General features: G+C 41.3%; 1 protein-coding gene across 12 annotated transcripts in view; it reads right to left on the bottom strand.

The window, feature by feature from the left end:
- CREM (cAMP responsive element modulator) overlaps positions 1–17,468 on the bottom strand; it is a 98,476-nt gene that overhangs the window by 50,483 nt on the left and 30,525 nt on the right. The window contains exon 1 of one of the 12 annotated variants that reach the window (XM_084876922.1): positions 2,024–2,298. The exons of 10 other annotated variants lie outside the window; for them this stretch is intronic. In XM_084876922.1, the coding sequence (XP_084733048.1) occupies positions 2,024–2,098 (75 nt within the window). In that variant the 5' untranslated portion in view covers positions 2,099–2,298. Of the gene's footprint in view, positions 1–2,023; positions 2,299–17,468 lie in introns of those variants that run through there. One more of the 12 variants, XM_084876923.1, reaches the window with a different exon arrangement.

Here is a 17,468-nt window from a genome sequence, read left to right as displayed (position 1 = left end):
AATACTGCTATTGCTCAGTTGGTGTAGCTCAGTGGTTGAGTGTTTACCTATGAATCAGGAGGTCACGGCTCCCGGCTCGATCCCTAGTAGGGGACATGCAGAAGGGAGCCAATCAATGATTCTATCTCATCATTGATGTTTCTATCTCTTTCTCCCTCTCCTTTCCCTCTCTGAAATCAATAAAATAAAGAGTACCTGCTACAGAAAAGGAGCTGATCTAACTAATATAAAACTATATTCCCAGACTTCTAGAGATAGATCATATAAATTCTATAATTGCAAAGAAACTTCTCTATATCCAAACTATGGAGAGTGCAAAAACCTCATGAAACAACTCTTTCATTACCCGATTGAAATAAAGGCTGAGAATCAGCACAATGACATATTCTACGATCAGAATTCATATGTACAGTATCCTTAAAAACAAAACAAAACAAAACAAAACCCCTTAGATCTAGAGAACCTGTCAGACATTCTATATTCTCGTTGCCAAAAGTGACTGGCACTGAGTAGTATTAAGCCTGTAACTGTGTTGGTAGAGTTAACAGGCTAAATTTCACTTTTTTTTTTTATAATATATTTTATTGATTTTTTTTACCTTTCAGTCCACAGAGAGGAAGGGAGAGATATAGAGAGCTAGAAACGTCGATGAGAAAGAAACATCGACCAGCTGCCTCTTGCACACCCCCTACTGGGGATGTGCCCGCAACTCAGGTACATGCCCTTGACCGGAATCGAACCTGGGACCTTTCAGTCCGCAGACCGACGCTCTACCACTGAGCCAAACCGGTTTCGGCCTAAATTTCACTATTATTCATAAAATTTTAAAAAATTCACATGGCTCCCTATCTTGAACATCTTAGTATTATTTTATTATTATACTCATTATATAGCACCCATGTAGTATGGTACACAGATGGCACAGAAGGAACAGGCAATGACTGAAGAACATTCATGGTGGCCATAAAGGCAAAGATGGGTAAATAAAGAAACATCTTTTTGTTTTGGGTAAGGTGGAAGATTCAGTTAGAAAGACTAGCTTGGAAGCAATGGTAGGGCAACCAGGTGGAAATGTTTAATAGGCAAGGAGAATTATGAGACTCATGCTTGATTACAGCTCAGACAGAAAATAAAGATCTGAGAAATACTGACAAAGTATAATCTATAGAGTATTATAGAGTTACTTAATACAAATAGAATTCTAAAGAAGCCCTTGAAAGAAAAGGGAATTAAGTCTTTCTTAAAAGACACCAACTACTGTTACAGAGATGTAAACTTTACTTCACTTAAACTAATATATGCATACTGAAGGTAGAAATAGAAAATTTTCTTTTAGCCCTGGCAGGGTAGCTCAATTGTTCAGAGCATCAAACCGATATGCCAAGGTTTTAGGTTTAATCCCCAGTCAGGGTACATAGAGAATCAACAATGAATGTATAAATAAGTGAGTAGAACAACAAATTTCTCTCTCTCTCTCTCTCTCTCTCTCTCTCTCTCTCTCTCTCTCTCAAATTAATTTAAAAAAATTTTTAAAGAAAAATTTCTTATAAACATCAAATATTAATTTGAAGAGTTTCTAGTAAGCAAAAATCTCACAGGAACAAGGGAGCATGCCATGTTGACTAATCTAGACAGTAGGGACACAGCAGTGAACAACAAAAGTCTCTTCTTTCCTAGATCAGGAGGAGACAGAAAATAGATGAAGAGACAAGTATATAATTTGGGATGGTACTAAATTCTTAAAAGAAATAAAGCAAGGTAAATAATTAGAGACTGAAAATATTATTTAGAATATCTATCTTCCACTCGATGTGGAAAGCTCATCAGAGGAAACATTTGCGTAAAAAGCTTAAATGAAGAGAGGGAGAAAGCCATAGGAAGATCTATGAATATATTCACCACATTCCAAAAATCAGGTGGGTGTACCTTTTCAAAAACCAAAAAGTATTAAATGGATATATTTGTATTTCATAATTTTATACCACTTTTTATACAGAAAGATCTCACAGTTGACATAATTTACCTTTTTTTCCAGCTCCCCTGAATAATCCTCTTCTATAGGATGCCTGAAACATAGATTATGCTGATGCCACCACATCCACAGAAAACCCCACTACAGACAGTGGTTAATCTGAAGAAATAAGTTAAGATGATGCAATTGACAGCCTTAGTTGGCTTGGCAATAAAACACAAATCCTAATAATGACATTTATAACTGGGAAAACCTCACAATTTGTAACACAGTATTTTATTAACGCCTAGTAGACTACCTGCAATCCGTAGCTAGGTTCTTTTGCAATAGGGTTTATGATGTCACAGTGCATATGCAAATGTCACATGTAGTGGGCCTGCATTTAAAACAGTTAATAAGGGGTGGGGGAAAAAATGTGAGTTCACAATATAACAGATTTTGCTATCAACTCTGCTGCTGACAAATCAAAGCTATATACAATTACCTATTTTGATGACAAAACTACAATGAAAATCCATTAACAAAGCAAGCAAGAAGTTGGAAAACTATCTTGATTTCTGTGTATTAAGACAGTATTCTCGCCGAAACCGGTTTGGCTCAGTGGATAGAGCGTCGGCCTGCGGACTGAAGGGTCCCGGGTTCGATTCCGGCCAAGGGCATGTACATTGGTTGCGGGCACATCCCCAGTAGGGGGTGTGCAAGAGGCAGCTGGTCAATGTTTCTCTCTCATTGATGTTTCTAACTCTCTGTCCCTCTCTCTTCCTCTCTGTAAAAAATCAATAAAATATATTAAAAAAAAAAAAAAAAAAGACAGTATTCTCAAAGGACTCTGTTTCTTCCATAGAAGTATTAAAAAGAATATTTCAAACATTTTAAGGTGGAAAACAATATTATAAATGTGAACACTTGAATAAAGATGCAAAATATTTTAATTTGTTTTTAAAGTCTTATTTAATTGTGCTAAATGAAAATAAACACAAAATTAAAAAATGTAGAGTTGGTCTCATTTTAGTGTCTTTAGCAGCTTTTTTCCCCAATGAGTGTTGTTGTTTTTTAACAATGTGGCTAACAAATTGCAAAATCAATGCAGTTAAATTTTACTTAATTTTACTTTGAGAATATCAATTAAAAACATTTATTGAGCCCTAGCTGGTTTGGCTCAATGAAAAGAGCGTTGGCCTGTAGACTACAGGGTCCCAGGTTTGATTCCAGCCAAGGGCACTTGCTTGGGCTGCAGGCCCAGTTCCCAGTAGGGGGCGTGCAGAAGGCAGCCAATCAATGATTTTCTCATCTTCCTCTCCCTTCCACTCTAAAATCAATAAAATATATTTTTTAAAAGACATTTACTGATAATTTTATAACTCCAATGTTAAAATTCTAAAGAGAACTACATGAAGATATTATTGCCCCAAATCCTTTTTGTATGTGTAAAACATAAACAAATAAGATCTAAAATCTATATTTAATTTAAAAAGGGGAAAGTAGATCCCCGTTCCTGGTATTGTTAATATAAATAGCTGAATATTATGTCTCTTTTTAAAAAATTCCCCTCTTGAATCAAAACAAATATCAGAATCAAGTCATTCTTGCCTGGCCAGTGTGGCTCATTGGTTGAGTGTCAACCTATGAACCAGGAAGTCACGGTTTGATTCCTAGTCAGGGCACATGCCTGGGTTGTGGGCTCGATCCCCAGATGGGGCATACAAAAGGCAGCCAACCAATGATTCTTTCTCATCACTGATGTTTCTCTCTCTCTCTCCCCTTCTCCCTTCCTCTCTGAAGTCAAGAAAATACCTACACACATATATATACATGAATCAAGTCATTCTTAATTAGAATCTATTTTGATAATACTTCCAATAACCAGCACTGATCATTTGAGGACATATTAAAATTAGGAGTTCTTTACGCTTTGAAAAACAATGTACTTTTATCAATTCATTTTCCCAACACCATTTATTTGTTTGTTTGTTTGCTTGTTTTTTATAGATTTTTATTGATTTCAAGAGAGGAGGGAAGAGAGATAGAAAGAAACATTCATGATGAGAGAGAGTCATAGATCAGCTGCCTCCTGCAAGTCCCCCACTGGGGATTAAGCCCACAACCCGGGCATGTATCCTTGACAGGAATCAAACCTGGGACCTTTCAGTTCACAGGCCGATGTTCTACCCACCGAGACAAACTGGGTAGGGCCCAACACCATTTATTGAAGAGGCTGTCTTGACTCCATTGTATGCTCTTGTCTTCTTGCCAAATATTAATTGAAAATAATGACATGTGTCGATTTCTGAGGTCTCTGTTCTGTTCCATTGACATATATGCCTGTTCTTGTGCCAGTGTCAGGCTGTTTTGATTATAGTGGCTTTGCAGTACAATTTGAAATCTGAGATTTGATACCTCTTTGTTCTTTCGAAAGATTGCTACAGCTATTCAAGATCTTTTTGGTTCCATATAAATTTTTGGAGTATTTGCTCTAGATCTGTGAAATATGCTGATGGTATTTTAATAGGGATTGCATTGAATCTATAGAAACCCTTGGGTAGTATGGACATTTTAATGATGTCGATCTACCAATTCATGAACACAATATATAATTCCATATGTTTATATCTTTTTTCAACATCCTAGTTTTCCAAATATAGGTCTTTTGCCTGCTTGGTTAAGTTTATTCTTCTTAATTTTTTTTATTGCAATGGTAAATGGGATTGCTTGTTTAGTCTCTCTCTGAGAATTCATTATTGGTGTTTAAAACATCAATTTTTGGGTGTTGATTTTGTATCCTGCTACATTGCCCAATTCGTTTATTAAATCTAGTAGTGTTTTGGTGGAGTCTTTAGGGTTTTCTATGTACAATATCATGCCATCTGTAAATAATGAGAGTTTTACTTCCTCCTTTCCAATTTGGATGCCTTTTATTTCTTCTTGTCTAATCACTGTGGCTAGGACTTCCAGTACTATGTTGAATAAGAGTGGTGAAAGTGGACATCCTTGTCTTGCTCCTGTTCTTACGGAAAATGGTTTTAATTTTTGCCCATTGAGTATGATATTCACTGTAGGCTTATCCTATATGGTCTTTATCATGTTGAGATATGATCCCTCTATTCCCCTTTTCTATAAAGTCAATGCATGTAAAGCACTTAGAAAAGTGCCTGGAAAATATGGAGTATTCAATGAATGCTCAATTTTATTTTTTTTATTGTTAATTTTACGTTAAATTTTTAATTACATTAAAATATTTCATTGAGTCTGCAAAAAAAGAGGTCTTCTGCTACATAAAATATACCTTTTTAAAGGAAAACATTTTTCCTGAACTATTTCTATTTGCATTGTCTTCATCTTATATTGTTGCTTAATACATGCAATACCATAACCAGGCTTTTCTCTCCCCTGGCTTTTTGGAGAACAACAGTGTTTTATCTCTGATAGAGCTTAAGAAAACTCTGAAAGGCACTATTAAAATGTCATCATAATTAATCAATAAAGTGAAAATTTCCCAAAGCCCATGCTTTCCAAATGTAATTCCTTTAACAGTATGAGGTTTACAATGGTTGTAGTAACAAAAAATTAAACAAGATAAATAATCTCTGAATTTTATTCAAAGAAGAAACTATTAAAATGTTGCCCTTTTTCATATCCCAATGTCCTGTCTACTCTTTCATTGTTGTTCTGTTTTTATTGTAGTAAAAAATACAAAATAGAGCCCTAGCCAGCTTGGCTCAGTGGATACAGCAACAGCTTGCAAATCAAAGGGTCTCAGGTTCAATTCTGGTCAAGGGCATATGCCCAGGTTGCAGGATCGATCCCCAGAAAGGGGCATGATTCTCTCTCATCATTGATGTTTCTATCTCTCTCCCCCTCACTTCCTCTCTGAAATCAATAAAAATATATATTTAAGAATCCCATGAAACTCACATTAAAAAATAACATAAAATTTATCATCAGTAAATTTACAGTTCAGTAGTAAGCATATTCATATTGCAAACCTGAAACTCTATACCCCTAAGTAACAGTTCTCCTACTTTTAGTAGAGAAAAACCTAAGGATAAAAAGAATAACTGCATTTACACCCAGTTATTTTCCCATTATAGCTAGTGACAAACTAACCATTACTAAAATTAAGAATGTTAACATCAAACGAAAAAATCCAAACCTCAAAGAAAATCATTATAAACTAGAGGGCTGGTGCATGGATTCATGCACTGATGTAGTCCCTCAGCCTGGCCTGTGGCCTCTTGCAACCTGGGACCCCTCAGGAACTGGCCAAAACCAGCAATCTGACATCCCCTGAGGGATGTAGCAGTGCAGGAAATGTCAGGCAGCCGGGGAGAAGCCCAAGCAGGGCCAGGCACTGCTCCACTCATCCTGGCCCCACCGCACCTATTGCTGCTCGGTAGCGCTGCCACAGAGGCGGGAGTAGCTCACACCGATGCAGCTATGCTCATGAGCTCGGCTTCTGGCTGAGCAGTGCTCCTGCTGCGAGAGCGCACTGACCATCAGGAGGCAGCTTCTGCATTAAGCATCTGCTCCCTGATGGTCAGTGCGCGTCATAACAACGAGTCATTTGTTTGCTTAGGCATTACACACACACACACACACACACACACACACACACACACACACACACACACTAGAGGCCCGGTGCACGAAATTCATGCATGGGGGGTGTCCCTCAGCCCAGCCTGCAACTTTTCCAATATGGGACCCCTCAAGGGATGTCCGACTGCCAGTTTAGGCCTGATTCTACAGGGATGGGACCTAAACCAGCAGTCGGACATCCTTCTCACAATCCGGGGCTACTATCTCCCAACCGCTTGCCTGCCTGCCTAAGTGCTCCTAACCACTTCTGCCTGCCCACTCAAACACCCCCTAACACTCCCCTGCCAACCTGATCGATGCCTACCTCCTCCCCAGCTGACCCGACTGCCCCCCCTCTCCCAGCCCGGTTGATCCCACTTGCCCTCCCCTGCAGGCCAGATCTTGCCCCCACCTGCCCTCCCGTGCAGGCCTGGTCCCCCTAACTGCCTGCCCCTGCCAGCCATCTTGTGGTGGCCATCTTTGACCACATGGGGGTGGCCATCTTGTGCAAGGGTATGAGGGTCAATTTTCATACTGCCTCTTTATTATATAAGATAGATGACAGAAAATATTTAACTATCTCTCAAACACTAACACAAATTCCAATGCAGTTTTGTGATTATCCTATATATTAAAAGGCTAATATGCAAATCAACCAAATGGCAGAACAACCAGTCACTATAATAAGAACTGACCCTCAGGGGGCAGACACTCAAAGCAGGAGCTTCCCTCTGGTGGTCAATGTGCTCCCACAGGGGCGAGACTGATAGGGAACCAAAGATTGTCTGCGCCACCCCGAGACTCCACCCTAACCAAGCGGAGTACAGAAGCCCTCCTAGCTGAGACACTGCTGATCCTCACAGCCAATTGGCTTGGAGATCAGCACTTCCCAGTGATACCAACAATAAGCAAGGCTTAACAACAAGACTGTACACACAGCCCACAAAGGGCTACACCAAGACTGTCCACTGCAGGTAACTGGGAAGGCTGTGCTACTGGGCTCTACCAGAAGACCTAGCACACAAAGCTATTCCATCAAATCAGGGAAACAACTAAAATGCAGACAAGAGGAAGGACACAAAGGAAGGAGATGGAGGAAAAGATTGGACATTGAGTTCAAAACTTCAGTTATAAGGTTATTCAACAATATCCTAAAAAAGGCTGATAAAATAAATGAGACCTATGAGGATATGAAAAGAGAGCAACTAGAAATAATAAGGGATCAACTAGAAATGAAGAAAACATTGTCTGAAATAAAAAATATTATACGAAGTCCTAAAAACAGACTGGAAGATCGCAAGAATCAAGACAAAGATTTAGAACACAAAGAGCCAGAGGACCTCCTCTGCAGAAGGGAGAAGATAAGAGAATCCAGAAAGTTGAAGATAGTGTAAGAAACCTCTGGGACAATTTCAAGCGAACCAACATCAGAATTATGGGGATTCCAGAAGAAGGGAGAGAGCAAGATACCGAAAGAATACTGGAAGAAATAGTGACAGAAAACTTCCCCCACCTGGGGAAAGAAATAGACTTACAAGTCCAGGAAGCCCGAAGAACCCCAAACAAAAGGAATCCAAAGAAGACCACACCAAGACACATCATAATTAAAATTCCAAGAGCAAAAGACAAAGAGAGAATATTAAAAGCAGCAAGAGAAAAGCAGGTAGTTACCTATAAAGGAGCACCCAAACGATTGTCAACTGATTTCTCAACAGAAACCATGCAGGCCAGACGGGAATGGCAAGAAATATTCAAGGTGATGAATAGCAAGAACCTACAGCCAAAAATAATCTACCCAGCAAAGCTATCACTCAGAATCAAAGGACAGATAAAGAGCTTCACAAATAAAAAAAAAGCTAAAAGAGTTCATCACCACCAAACCAGAATTATATGAATTGCTAAAGGGGGGTATTTAGGAAGAGGAAGAAGATAAAGATAAAAATTATGATCAACAAATACGTAACTATCAACAAGTGAATCTAAAAACCAAGGGAATTAAAAATTCTGATGAACAATATTAACTGGTGAATATAATAGAATCAGAGGTATGGAAGGGGAGTGGACTGATGATTCTCAGAGAAAAGAGGAGTGGGGGGTGGGGGTGTGGGAAGAGACTGAACATAAACTGTGCACCTATGGATGAGGATAATGGGGGGTGGGGAAAGAGGAGAGGGTGGGGTGGGAACCTGTTGGAGGGGAGCAATTGAGGGGGGAAAGAGGATCACATTTGTAATAATCTGAACAATAAAGATTTATTTTTAAAAAATTAAAAAAAGATTATATTATATCTAGAGAATATGTGTGACTGTTTTAAAACTGCTTGTATGTAGTCACTTGGTTTTTCACCATTTTAGCTTTGGGAAAGGGTTTCCTCCTGGTTTGGTTATTTAAAATAGATTCTCCAAATTATTATTATTTTTTAAAATATATTTTATTGATTTTTTTACAGAGAGGAAGGGAGAGAGTTAGAGAGCTAGAAACGTCGATGAGAGAGAAACATCGACCAGCTGCCTCTTGCACACCCCCTACCGGGGATGTGCCCACAACCAACGTACATGCCCCTGACCGGAATCGAACCTGGGACCCTTCAGTCCGAAGACCGACACTCTACCACTGAGCCAAACCGGTTTCGGCAGATTCTCCAAATTATTACCAAGAGTTTTTCCAAGGGGAAGGGGAATGGGAATCTAGTCTTAATATATCAATACATATACTTAACAAATAAGATACCAGCTAAATTAAAAGTATATCAACATTAAAAAAAAAAAAAAAAAACCTGTGGAAAGAAAGCCATCACAGTCTTGCTCAGCCATTGAGAGTCAACCTATGAATCAGGAGGTCAGGGTTCGATTCCCAGTCAGGGCACATGCCCAGGTTTCAGGCTTGATTCTGAGGCTAGAGCATGCAGAAGGCAGCTGATCAATTAATCTCTCTCATCATTGATGTTTTTATGTCTCTCTCCCTCTTACTTTGTCTCTGAAATCAATAAAAGCACATATATTTTTAAAAAGCTGTCACAATATTTAACCTCAACGATTTGCCACCCCAGGGTTTATTTATGATGTAGGGGATAAAAAAATAATAATAATACTTTTCCTCCTACCTTCTAAGTTCATCTGGCTGAGCCAATAACTAACAGGGGGGAAAAATCAAAGTTTAATACATGCACATGGGGAATTCATGATCAATACATAAAAATCCCAAAGACAGTGAGGCAACTTGGGTATATAAACATTTTGGACAAAGGAGAAAAGGGGTGGGGAATAAATGGGTACTAGATTTCAGAAGTGAGAATGGGTGATTTATAGTTGAGGAAATGCAGACCACACAGGGAAGAAAATCCTTATTAGCTCTCTAACAATGGGACATAGAGAGTATCTAGCTAACAGGTGCTTGCCTAAAGCTGTTCAGTTTATCACACATAATTCAAACAGGCTGAGTCAGCATCCTAAGATCTTCCTGAAGCAGGTTTCTCTTCCTGAATTTTCCTGGGCAGGAAAGGGAAGAGGGCATAAGTTTCTTTCTGAGTCTTGTCCTATATAATAAAGAGGCAATATGCAAATTGACCAACACACAAGATGGCCACTCCCATGTGGACACAAAATGGCTGCCACAAGATGGCCAGCAGGGGAGGGGAGTTGGGAGGGATCAGGCCAGCAGAGGAGGGCAGTTGGGGGTGACCAGGACAGCAGGGGAGGGCAGTTAGGGGCAAACAGGCTGGCAGGGGAACAGTTAGGCATCAATCAGGCTGGCAAGGGAGGGGTTAGGGGGTGATCAGGCTGGCAGGCAGAAGCAGTTAGGGGGAATCAGGAAGGCAGGCAAGCGAGTGGTTCAGAGCAGTCCTGGATTGTGAGAGGGATATCTGACTTCCCACCGGGATCGGGCCTAAACAAGCAGTTGGACATCCCTCGAGGGGTCCCAGATTGGAGAGGGCGCTGGCTGGGCTAAGGGACACACACACCCCCATGCACGGATTTCATGCACCGGACCTCTATTTTTATAATAAATGGCTTAAAATCAATATCCCAAAAAGCAGCTTCTGGGTGGCAGAACTTTAGTCCCTACAATGGCATCTCCTAATTCCATCTCTTTCATATTATCATCACAGTGACTTCTATTTACTTTGAATACAAATAGAAGAGAAAGGCTCCATTTATAGCTTCGAAGTTATAAAACAGAAAAACTGAAAACTCCAACTTTCCTTGGAGCACTACTGCCTCCCACAATCAGTTAGTAGAACAGAGGTCTGTCAGCCAAGAGCAAGCTCAAGTTTACAGATCTTGTGATGATGTGCAGGGTAAACTTGACTAGCAGATGCTTTGGAATGGCCAGAGTACTCAAAACCACTACTGTTAGTGTAGGTAACTAGTTATAAATAAAGTAAGAAGCAAAGGAAATCAGACACTATTAAGCATAATAAACTAGGGAGCTAAATCAGACAATAAAGCCTAATTAAGTGTGGAAGTTACAACTTCAGACACCTCAGGAGGTCATAGCATTATGCCATCGAGGGGATTAATACCCCTCCCGTCCCTCTGTGGGAAGGAAGGGCCGGCTTTCCAATCTCCCCAGGGTACAACTAGTTCACTGGCTGTACTGGAAGTGGGAGGGGGCACAGGAAAAAAACAATAAAGAGGAAATTCCTCTACTGGGCACATGCCCAGTAAAAGACAAGATAGCACAGGAGGAAGTGCTTCTACTCGGAGACATATGGAGTTGGAGCCAGATGGCAACCATAAAGACCTGTTTGTCTAGCCTGGGGAAAGGATCAGATTGGATATGGGACCCAGAACCCCAAAAGATCTAGGAAATGGGATTGGTTAGGGAGAGGGCCCAACATCAGCCTGGGCAGGATTAGGAAATTGATAGTACAGTTTGCAAGAGCACCTGTTCCTTTCCAAACCCGAGACAATATAATCCAATCTTAACAAAGGCAAGCTCTCTCTATGGTCCTGTAACAAGTGTTTGTTCACATGTTCTCTCAGTAGTAGTCATGTGGGCCTAGCAGCTGCTAGGCAATGTAGCTCCAGCTGGAGTGTAATTGGGAGGAAGAGAGGATAGAAATGACACTAGACACTAACTGGAGGAACTAAGGCTGAACTAGACTAAGCTCCGGGATGAACTGAATCAAAGGCACAGAATTTGTGGGCGCTGGCCTTTCCTCTGGGCTTGATGAAGACAGTAGGACCAAAGAAGATGAGAGCCTGGGAACCTGGGGCAGCCTTCTATTTCTATTCTTTTTTTTAATCCTCACCCAAGGATATTTTTCCATTGATTTTAGAGAGAATGGAAGAGAGAGGGAAAGTCAGAGAGAAATATCTATGTGAGAGAAACACATTGATTGGTTGCCTCCTGCACATGCTCTGATCAGAGCCCAGGTTGGGGAGGAGCCTGCAACTGAGGCATGTGCCCTTGACTGAAATCGAACCCAGGACCCTTTAATCCACAGGCCAGCACTCTATCCACTGAGCCAAACCAGTGAGGGCTATTTCTAATCTAATAAACCTTATCACTACATCTCATCTTCCCATGCCTGAGTTTCTCAAAATGCTTTTTTTGTGACTCCGTGAAAGGACCCCATTTCCACCAGCAACACTATTACTATTAGTAAAAGACCAGATGCAAAGGATCAAAATGATTAAATCTTTTTTAAAAAAATATATTTTATTGATTGATCTTGTACAGAGAGGAAGGGAGAGAGATAGAGAGTTAGAAACATCGATGAGAGAGAGTCATCGATCAGCTGCCTCTTGCACACCCCCTACTGGGGATATGCCCACAACCAAGGTACATGCCCTTGACCGGAATTGAACCCGGGACCCTTCAGTTCCCAAGCCAACACTCTATCCATTGAGCCAAACCAGTCTTGGCAAAATGATTAAATCTTTTTATCACACCTTTTGTTTTCACACTATTTAATAATTTGAGCATGTAAAAAAGAAAATATTAAAGATTTCTCTTTATATAAAACTAAATATCATTTAAAATTTCTGAGAATTTAGTGCTTCAGTTTGAATAAAATGAAATAAGTGACAAGTAAATACAATGACACCTGGAATTATTCAGAAGAGTCAATCACTTTTAGCATACATTATAGGATAAGGATTTCAGTTTGGCCGAAACTGGTTTGGCTTAGCGGTAGAGCGTCGGTTTGCAGACTGAAAGGTCCCAGGCTCGATTCCAGTCAAGGGCATGTACATTGGTTGCGGGCACATTCCTGGTAGGGGGTGTGCAAGAGGCAGCTGGTCGATGTTTCTCTCTCATCGACGTTTCTAGCTCTCTATCTCTCTCTCTTCCTCTCTGTAAAAAAAAAAAAAATCAATAAAATATATCTTAAAAAAAAGATTTTAGTTTGATTTTCTAATCCTTCTATTATATAATATTGCATAATAATAATAATAAAGACTAATCATAAATGAACAAATTCAGGCATCATAAAAGTCTAAGTTGGTAATGATGTTTAGAAAATTTTGACTGCTGAGAACTGTGTCCTAATTCATCAAAAAATCATGATCTATGCATAACATAGAAGATAACTCTTCCGTTGTTGTTGTTAATCCTCACCCGTGGATAATCTCCCATTGATTTTTAGAGAGTAGAAGGGAGCGGGTGAGACAGAGAGAGAAACATCAATATGAGAGAGACACATTGATTGGTTGCGCCCCACATGTGCCTCAACCATGGTGGATGTGATCAAGCCTGAAACCGAGGTATGTGCTCTTGACCAGAACTGAACCCAGAACTTTTCAGTCAGTGGACTAACACTCTATCCACTGAGCCAAACTACCTAGGGCGAGGATAACTCTTATTTAACCAAAATAATCAATGAACTCACATACAGATTATTTCTTAATTTCTTAACATTCCTACTAGGTGAAAACCACAATTTATTTTTTTTATTATTTGTTAAAATATATTTTCATTGAGAAAGGGAGGGAGGGAGGAAAAGAGGGAGGGAGAGAGAGAGGGAGAGAGAGATATATATATATAAACATCAATAATGAGAAAGAATCAATGATCTGCTGCCTTCTGCACACCCCACCCCCAACTGGATTAAGCCCGCAGCCTGGGCATGTGCCCTTGACTGGAATCGAACCCGGGACCCTTCAGTCTGCAGTCTGAAACTCTATCCACTGAGCCAAGCAAGGTAGGGCATAATTTATTTTTTATTAAATATTTTAAAAACCAGAATAATATAGCAAGTTCATGAACTTGCTATCTAGATTTAATGAATATCAACAGTTGATAGATTTGAGATTTTGAAAAAAGTTAAGGACTATAAATGTAAACCACGGGCTTTCTCTAGTTCTGTGATGCAGCCTTCACAAGTCTCTATCTCCCCCTTCTATTTTGTTCAAAACACACAAAACTTTCCCACACCCCAGATCTCTTCTTTGTCTCACAGACCCATCTTTCTCTGTTATTTCGCAAAAACATTCCTTGAGGAATCTATACTTGCAATTTCTACTTCCTCTTATTTTTCTCTAACCCACTAAAACCTAGTTTTTGTTGGACTCTAATTCCAAAACCTCATAAATCCAACGTTACTTTGGAGGCTTCAGGACCCAGGCTGAAGGTCCTCAGAATTGCAAATTTATTATCTACAGACAATGGAGATCTATTGTTTTGACTGTGCAGGACCAGAATGCTAAGAAAAAGGCCTGTGTGGAGGTCAGTGAGCCAGTTCCTAAAGGGAGGGAAGGGGAGGCAGAAGGAAACTTTGCTTTAGACTACCACTTAGGCAAGGAAGAAAAGAATTTCAGCACAGGAATCATAAAAACTCTAGAAGACCTCAAAATCATGAAATAATATATGTGCACTCTATCATATTCACACACAGATGACTAGAGAATATACACCAAAACGCTAACAATGATTGATTATATTTCTCAATGTTAAGGAGAGCATTTATTTTCATATTTATAATAATACCAGTGACTCGTTACATGAAATCGCGCAAGACCTGGGACCCCTCGCCCCCCAAACCTCCCATGCCATAGCACCACCTCAAGTCCCAGAGTCCCGCCGCATGTGGCCAGTGCACGATGGGACAGCCGCAAGTCTTGGAGTGCCGCTCTGATGCCCTTCTCCAGGCCATAGAGTGGCCACCAAGACCCCTGTGCCCCCGTGGGGCTGCAGGAACCCCGGTGGAAGCTGCGCGGACCAGCCACTGGCCCTGTACCTGCTGTGCATGCCCACATCTTATGACAGCATTACGGCATGAGAATCAATTTGCATATTACCTCTTTATTATATAGGCCTAGCAGCCCTGTGCACAAAATTTATGCAAGGGGGGGGGATGCCCTCAGCCCAACCTGCACCCTCTACAATTCGGGACCCCTCGGGGGACGTATGACTAAACCAGCAGTCAGACATCCTCTCACAATCTGGGACCACTGGCTCCTAAATGCTTACCTAACTGCCTGTCTGATCACCCCTAACTGCCCCCCATAATGGCCTGGTCACCACAACTGCCCTTCCCTTGCCAGCCTGGTTGCCCCTGATTGTCCCCCTCTGCCAGTCTGGCCGCCCCTCACTACCCCCCATTACCAATCTGGTCACCCATAACTGCCCCCTTGCCAGCCTGGTCACCCCACACAACCTGCTATTCAGTTGTTTGATCACCCCTCATTGCCTCCCCTGTCGGCCTGCTGTTCAGTCGTTTGGTCATCCCTCACTACCCTCCCTGCTGGCCTGGTCTCCCCATGCAGCCCGCTGCTCAGTCGTTTGGTCAGCCCTCACTAATTCCCCTGACAGCCTGGTCACTCCACACAGCCTGCTATTCAGTCGTTTGGTCGGCCTGCCTGGTCGCCCCATATAGCCTGTTTGGTCATCCGTTCAGTTATTTTGGTTGCAATGGTTGCTTAGGATTTTACACACACACACACACACACACACACACACACACACACTCTAGAGGCCCAGTGCATGAAATTTGTGCACTGGAAGGGTGTCCCTCAGCTTAGTCTGCACCCTCTCCGATCTGGGATATCCCTCTTATAATCCGACTGCTGGCTGCCAACCACTCACCTGCCTGCCTGTCTGATTGCCCCTAACTGCTTCTGCCTGCCAGCCCGATCACCCCCTAACCACTCCCCTGCCAGCCTGATCAACATCTAATTGCTCCCCTGCCAATCCAATTGCCCCCAATTGCCCTAATCTGCTGGCCAAGTCGCCCCCAACTGCCATTCCCTGCTGGCCCAGTCGTCCACAACTACCCTCCCTGGCCAGCCATCTTGTGGTGGCCATCTTTGACCACATGGGGGTGTGCCATCTTATGCCAGGGCATGAGGGTCAATTTGCATATTACCTCTTTATTATATAGGATAGATACTGGTATATTTACTTTATTTTCTTCAATGAACATGCATTATTATTTTTTTTTTAAGTAAGAAAAAGGGTGCTATTTTTTTCCCCTTAAATAGCAATATATATAGATACCTGTCTTCCAAGGTAGCAAAGAAGGATGTTGCCAGGGAGATGCAGCTCCACAGAATACTTGGGAGAAGAAAACTCTGCAGGGTGATTGGGTGTCAGGAGCTTAAAAGAGTTAGCAGGCTGGGTGCATGAGGCTCACTTAATCTCAGAAGAGAACTCAAGGGTACCGGTCTAGCCTGAGACAACCCAGGAAATGCCTAGTGTGACCCCTGAGCCATCTTGTCAGCCGTCAGGCCCCTTATATTCTCCTTTCAAATATAGTGGCAATCTCATCGCTGTTCTGTCTGTCCCCACACTACCATGACCTCACACGAATGATAACCCCCTACTGGCTCACTGACTTCCAATACAACTTCCACACAGCTGCTAAGTGTTCTAAACACAGTGAACACTGGAACATATTTCAAGTATATTTAGAATACAGGATACTCTACATTCTCAAATGTATACAACCATCTGCTGACCTTGCCCAGCTCCAATTCCCAGCCCAGACACTAGCCTCGGTACCTGCAGTTCCCTGTCTGCACAGTTTTCCCTGGACTAGAATTTTCTTCCCTATCCCTACCTAGCTGGCAAACTCCTACACACCCTTTACATCTAGCTTCAAAGTCAATTCCTCTGCAAAGCACTCCTAGTCAACTGGCTTCTCCCTCCTCTATATGTTTTAGTGGTTTTGTACATCTTCTTGCTATCATTTAAATACCTATCTAGCCCTACCTGGTTTGGCTTACTGGATAAAGAATCAGCCAGTGGACTGAGGGTCCAGGGTTCAATTCCGGTCAAGGGTACATGCCTGAGTTTGTACATGCCCAGTAGGGGTTATGCAGGAGGCAGCTGGTCAATGATTTTCTCTCATCATTGATATTTCTATCTCTCTCCATCTCCCTTCCTCTCCGAAATCAATAAAAAAATATTTTAAAAAGTACCTGTCTATCCCACTAAACCATACTTAAGGTCAAGAACCACATGTCCTCATTCATCTAGAATAGTGCCTAGGGGTACTCAATAAATACTCGATTAACTAAATAAATACATGAATTTGTTTTTATTATAAATATCTATATTTTCATACAATCTCAAAAACAAATTTTAGAAGTGAGAAAACAAAGTTTAAGACCTAACTTTTTTAAAAAAGAAAATAAAGATTAAACCAAACATATACTGGGCAAACGGTAAGAATTCTGACATAGCCTATATAATAAAAAGCTAACATGCAAATAGACCGAACGGATGAACAACCAAACAACCAGTCGCTATGACGTGTGAAGACCACCAGGGGGCACGTGAAGAGTATGGTGGATTTTGGCAGCAGGTGGCAGAGCATGGAACATGGCGGGTGTCGGCCGCAGCAGAATGGTGGAGCAGGTGAGTGGGGCTGCCAGACCAAGGCTGGGTGCTGATCGTTGTCAATGGGGCAAGCCTCTGGTGGTTACTAAAAATTCTTTGCTACCATGTGCTGCTATCCCACCTGGCATTTGCACCT

This window comes from Pipistrellus hanaki, assembly GCF_964339955.1.
Source record: "Pipistrellus hanaki genome assembly, chromosome: 1".
Lineage (NCBI taxonomy): Eukaryota > Metazoa > Chordata > Mammalia > Chiroptera > Vespertilionidae > Pipistrellus > Pipistrellus hanaki.
This window is presented reverse-complemented; position numbering and strand designations above follow the sequence as displayed.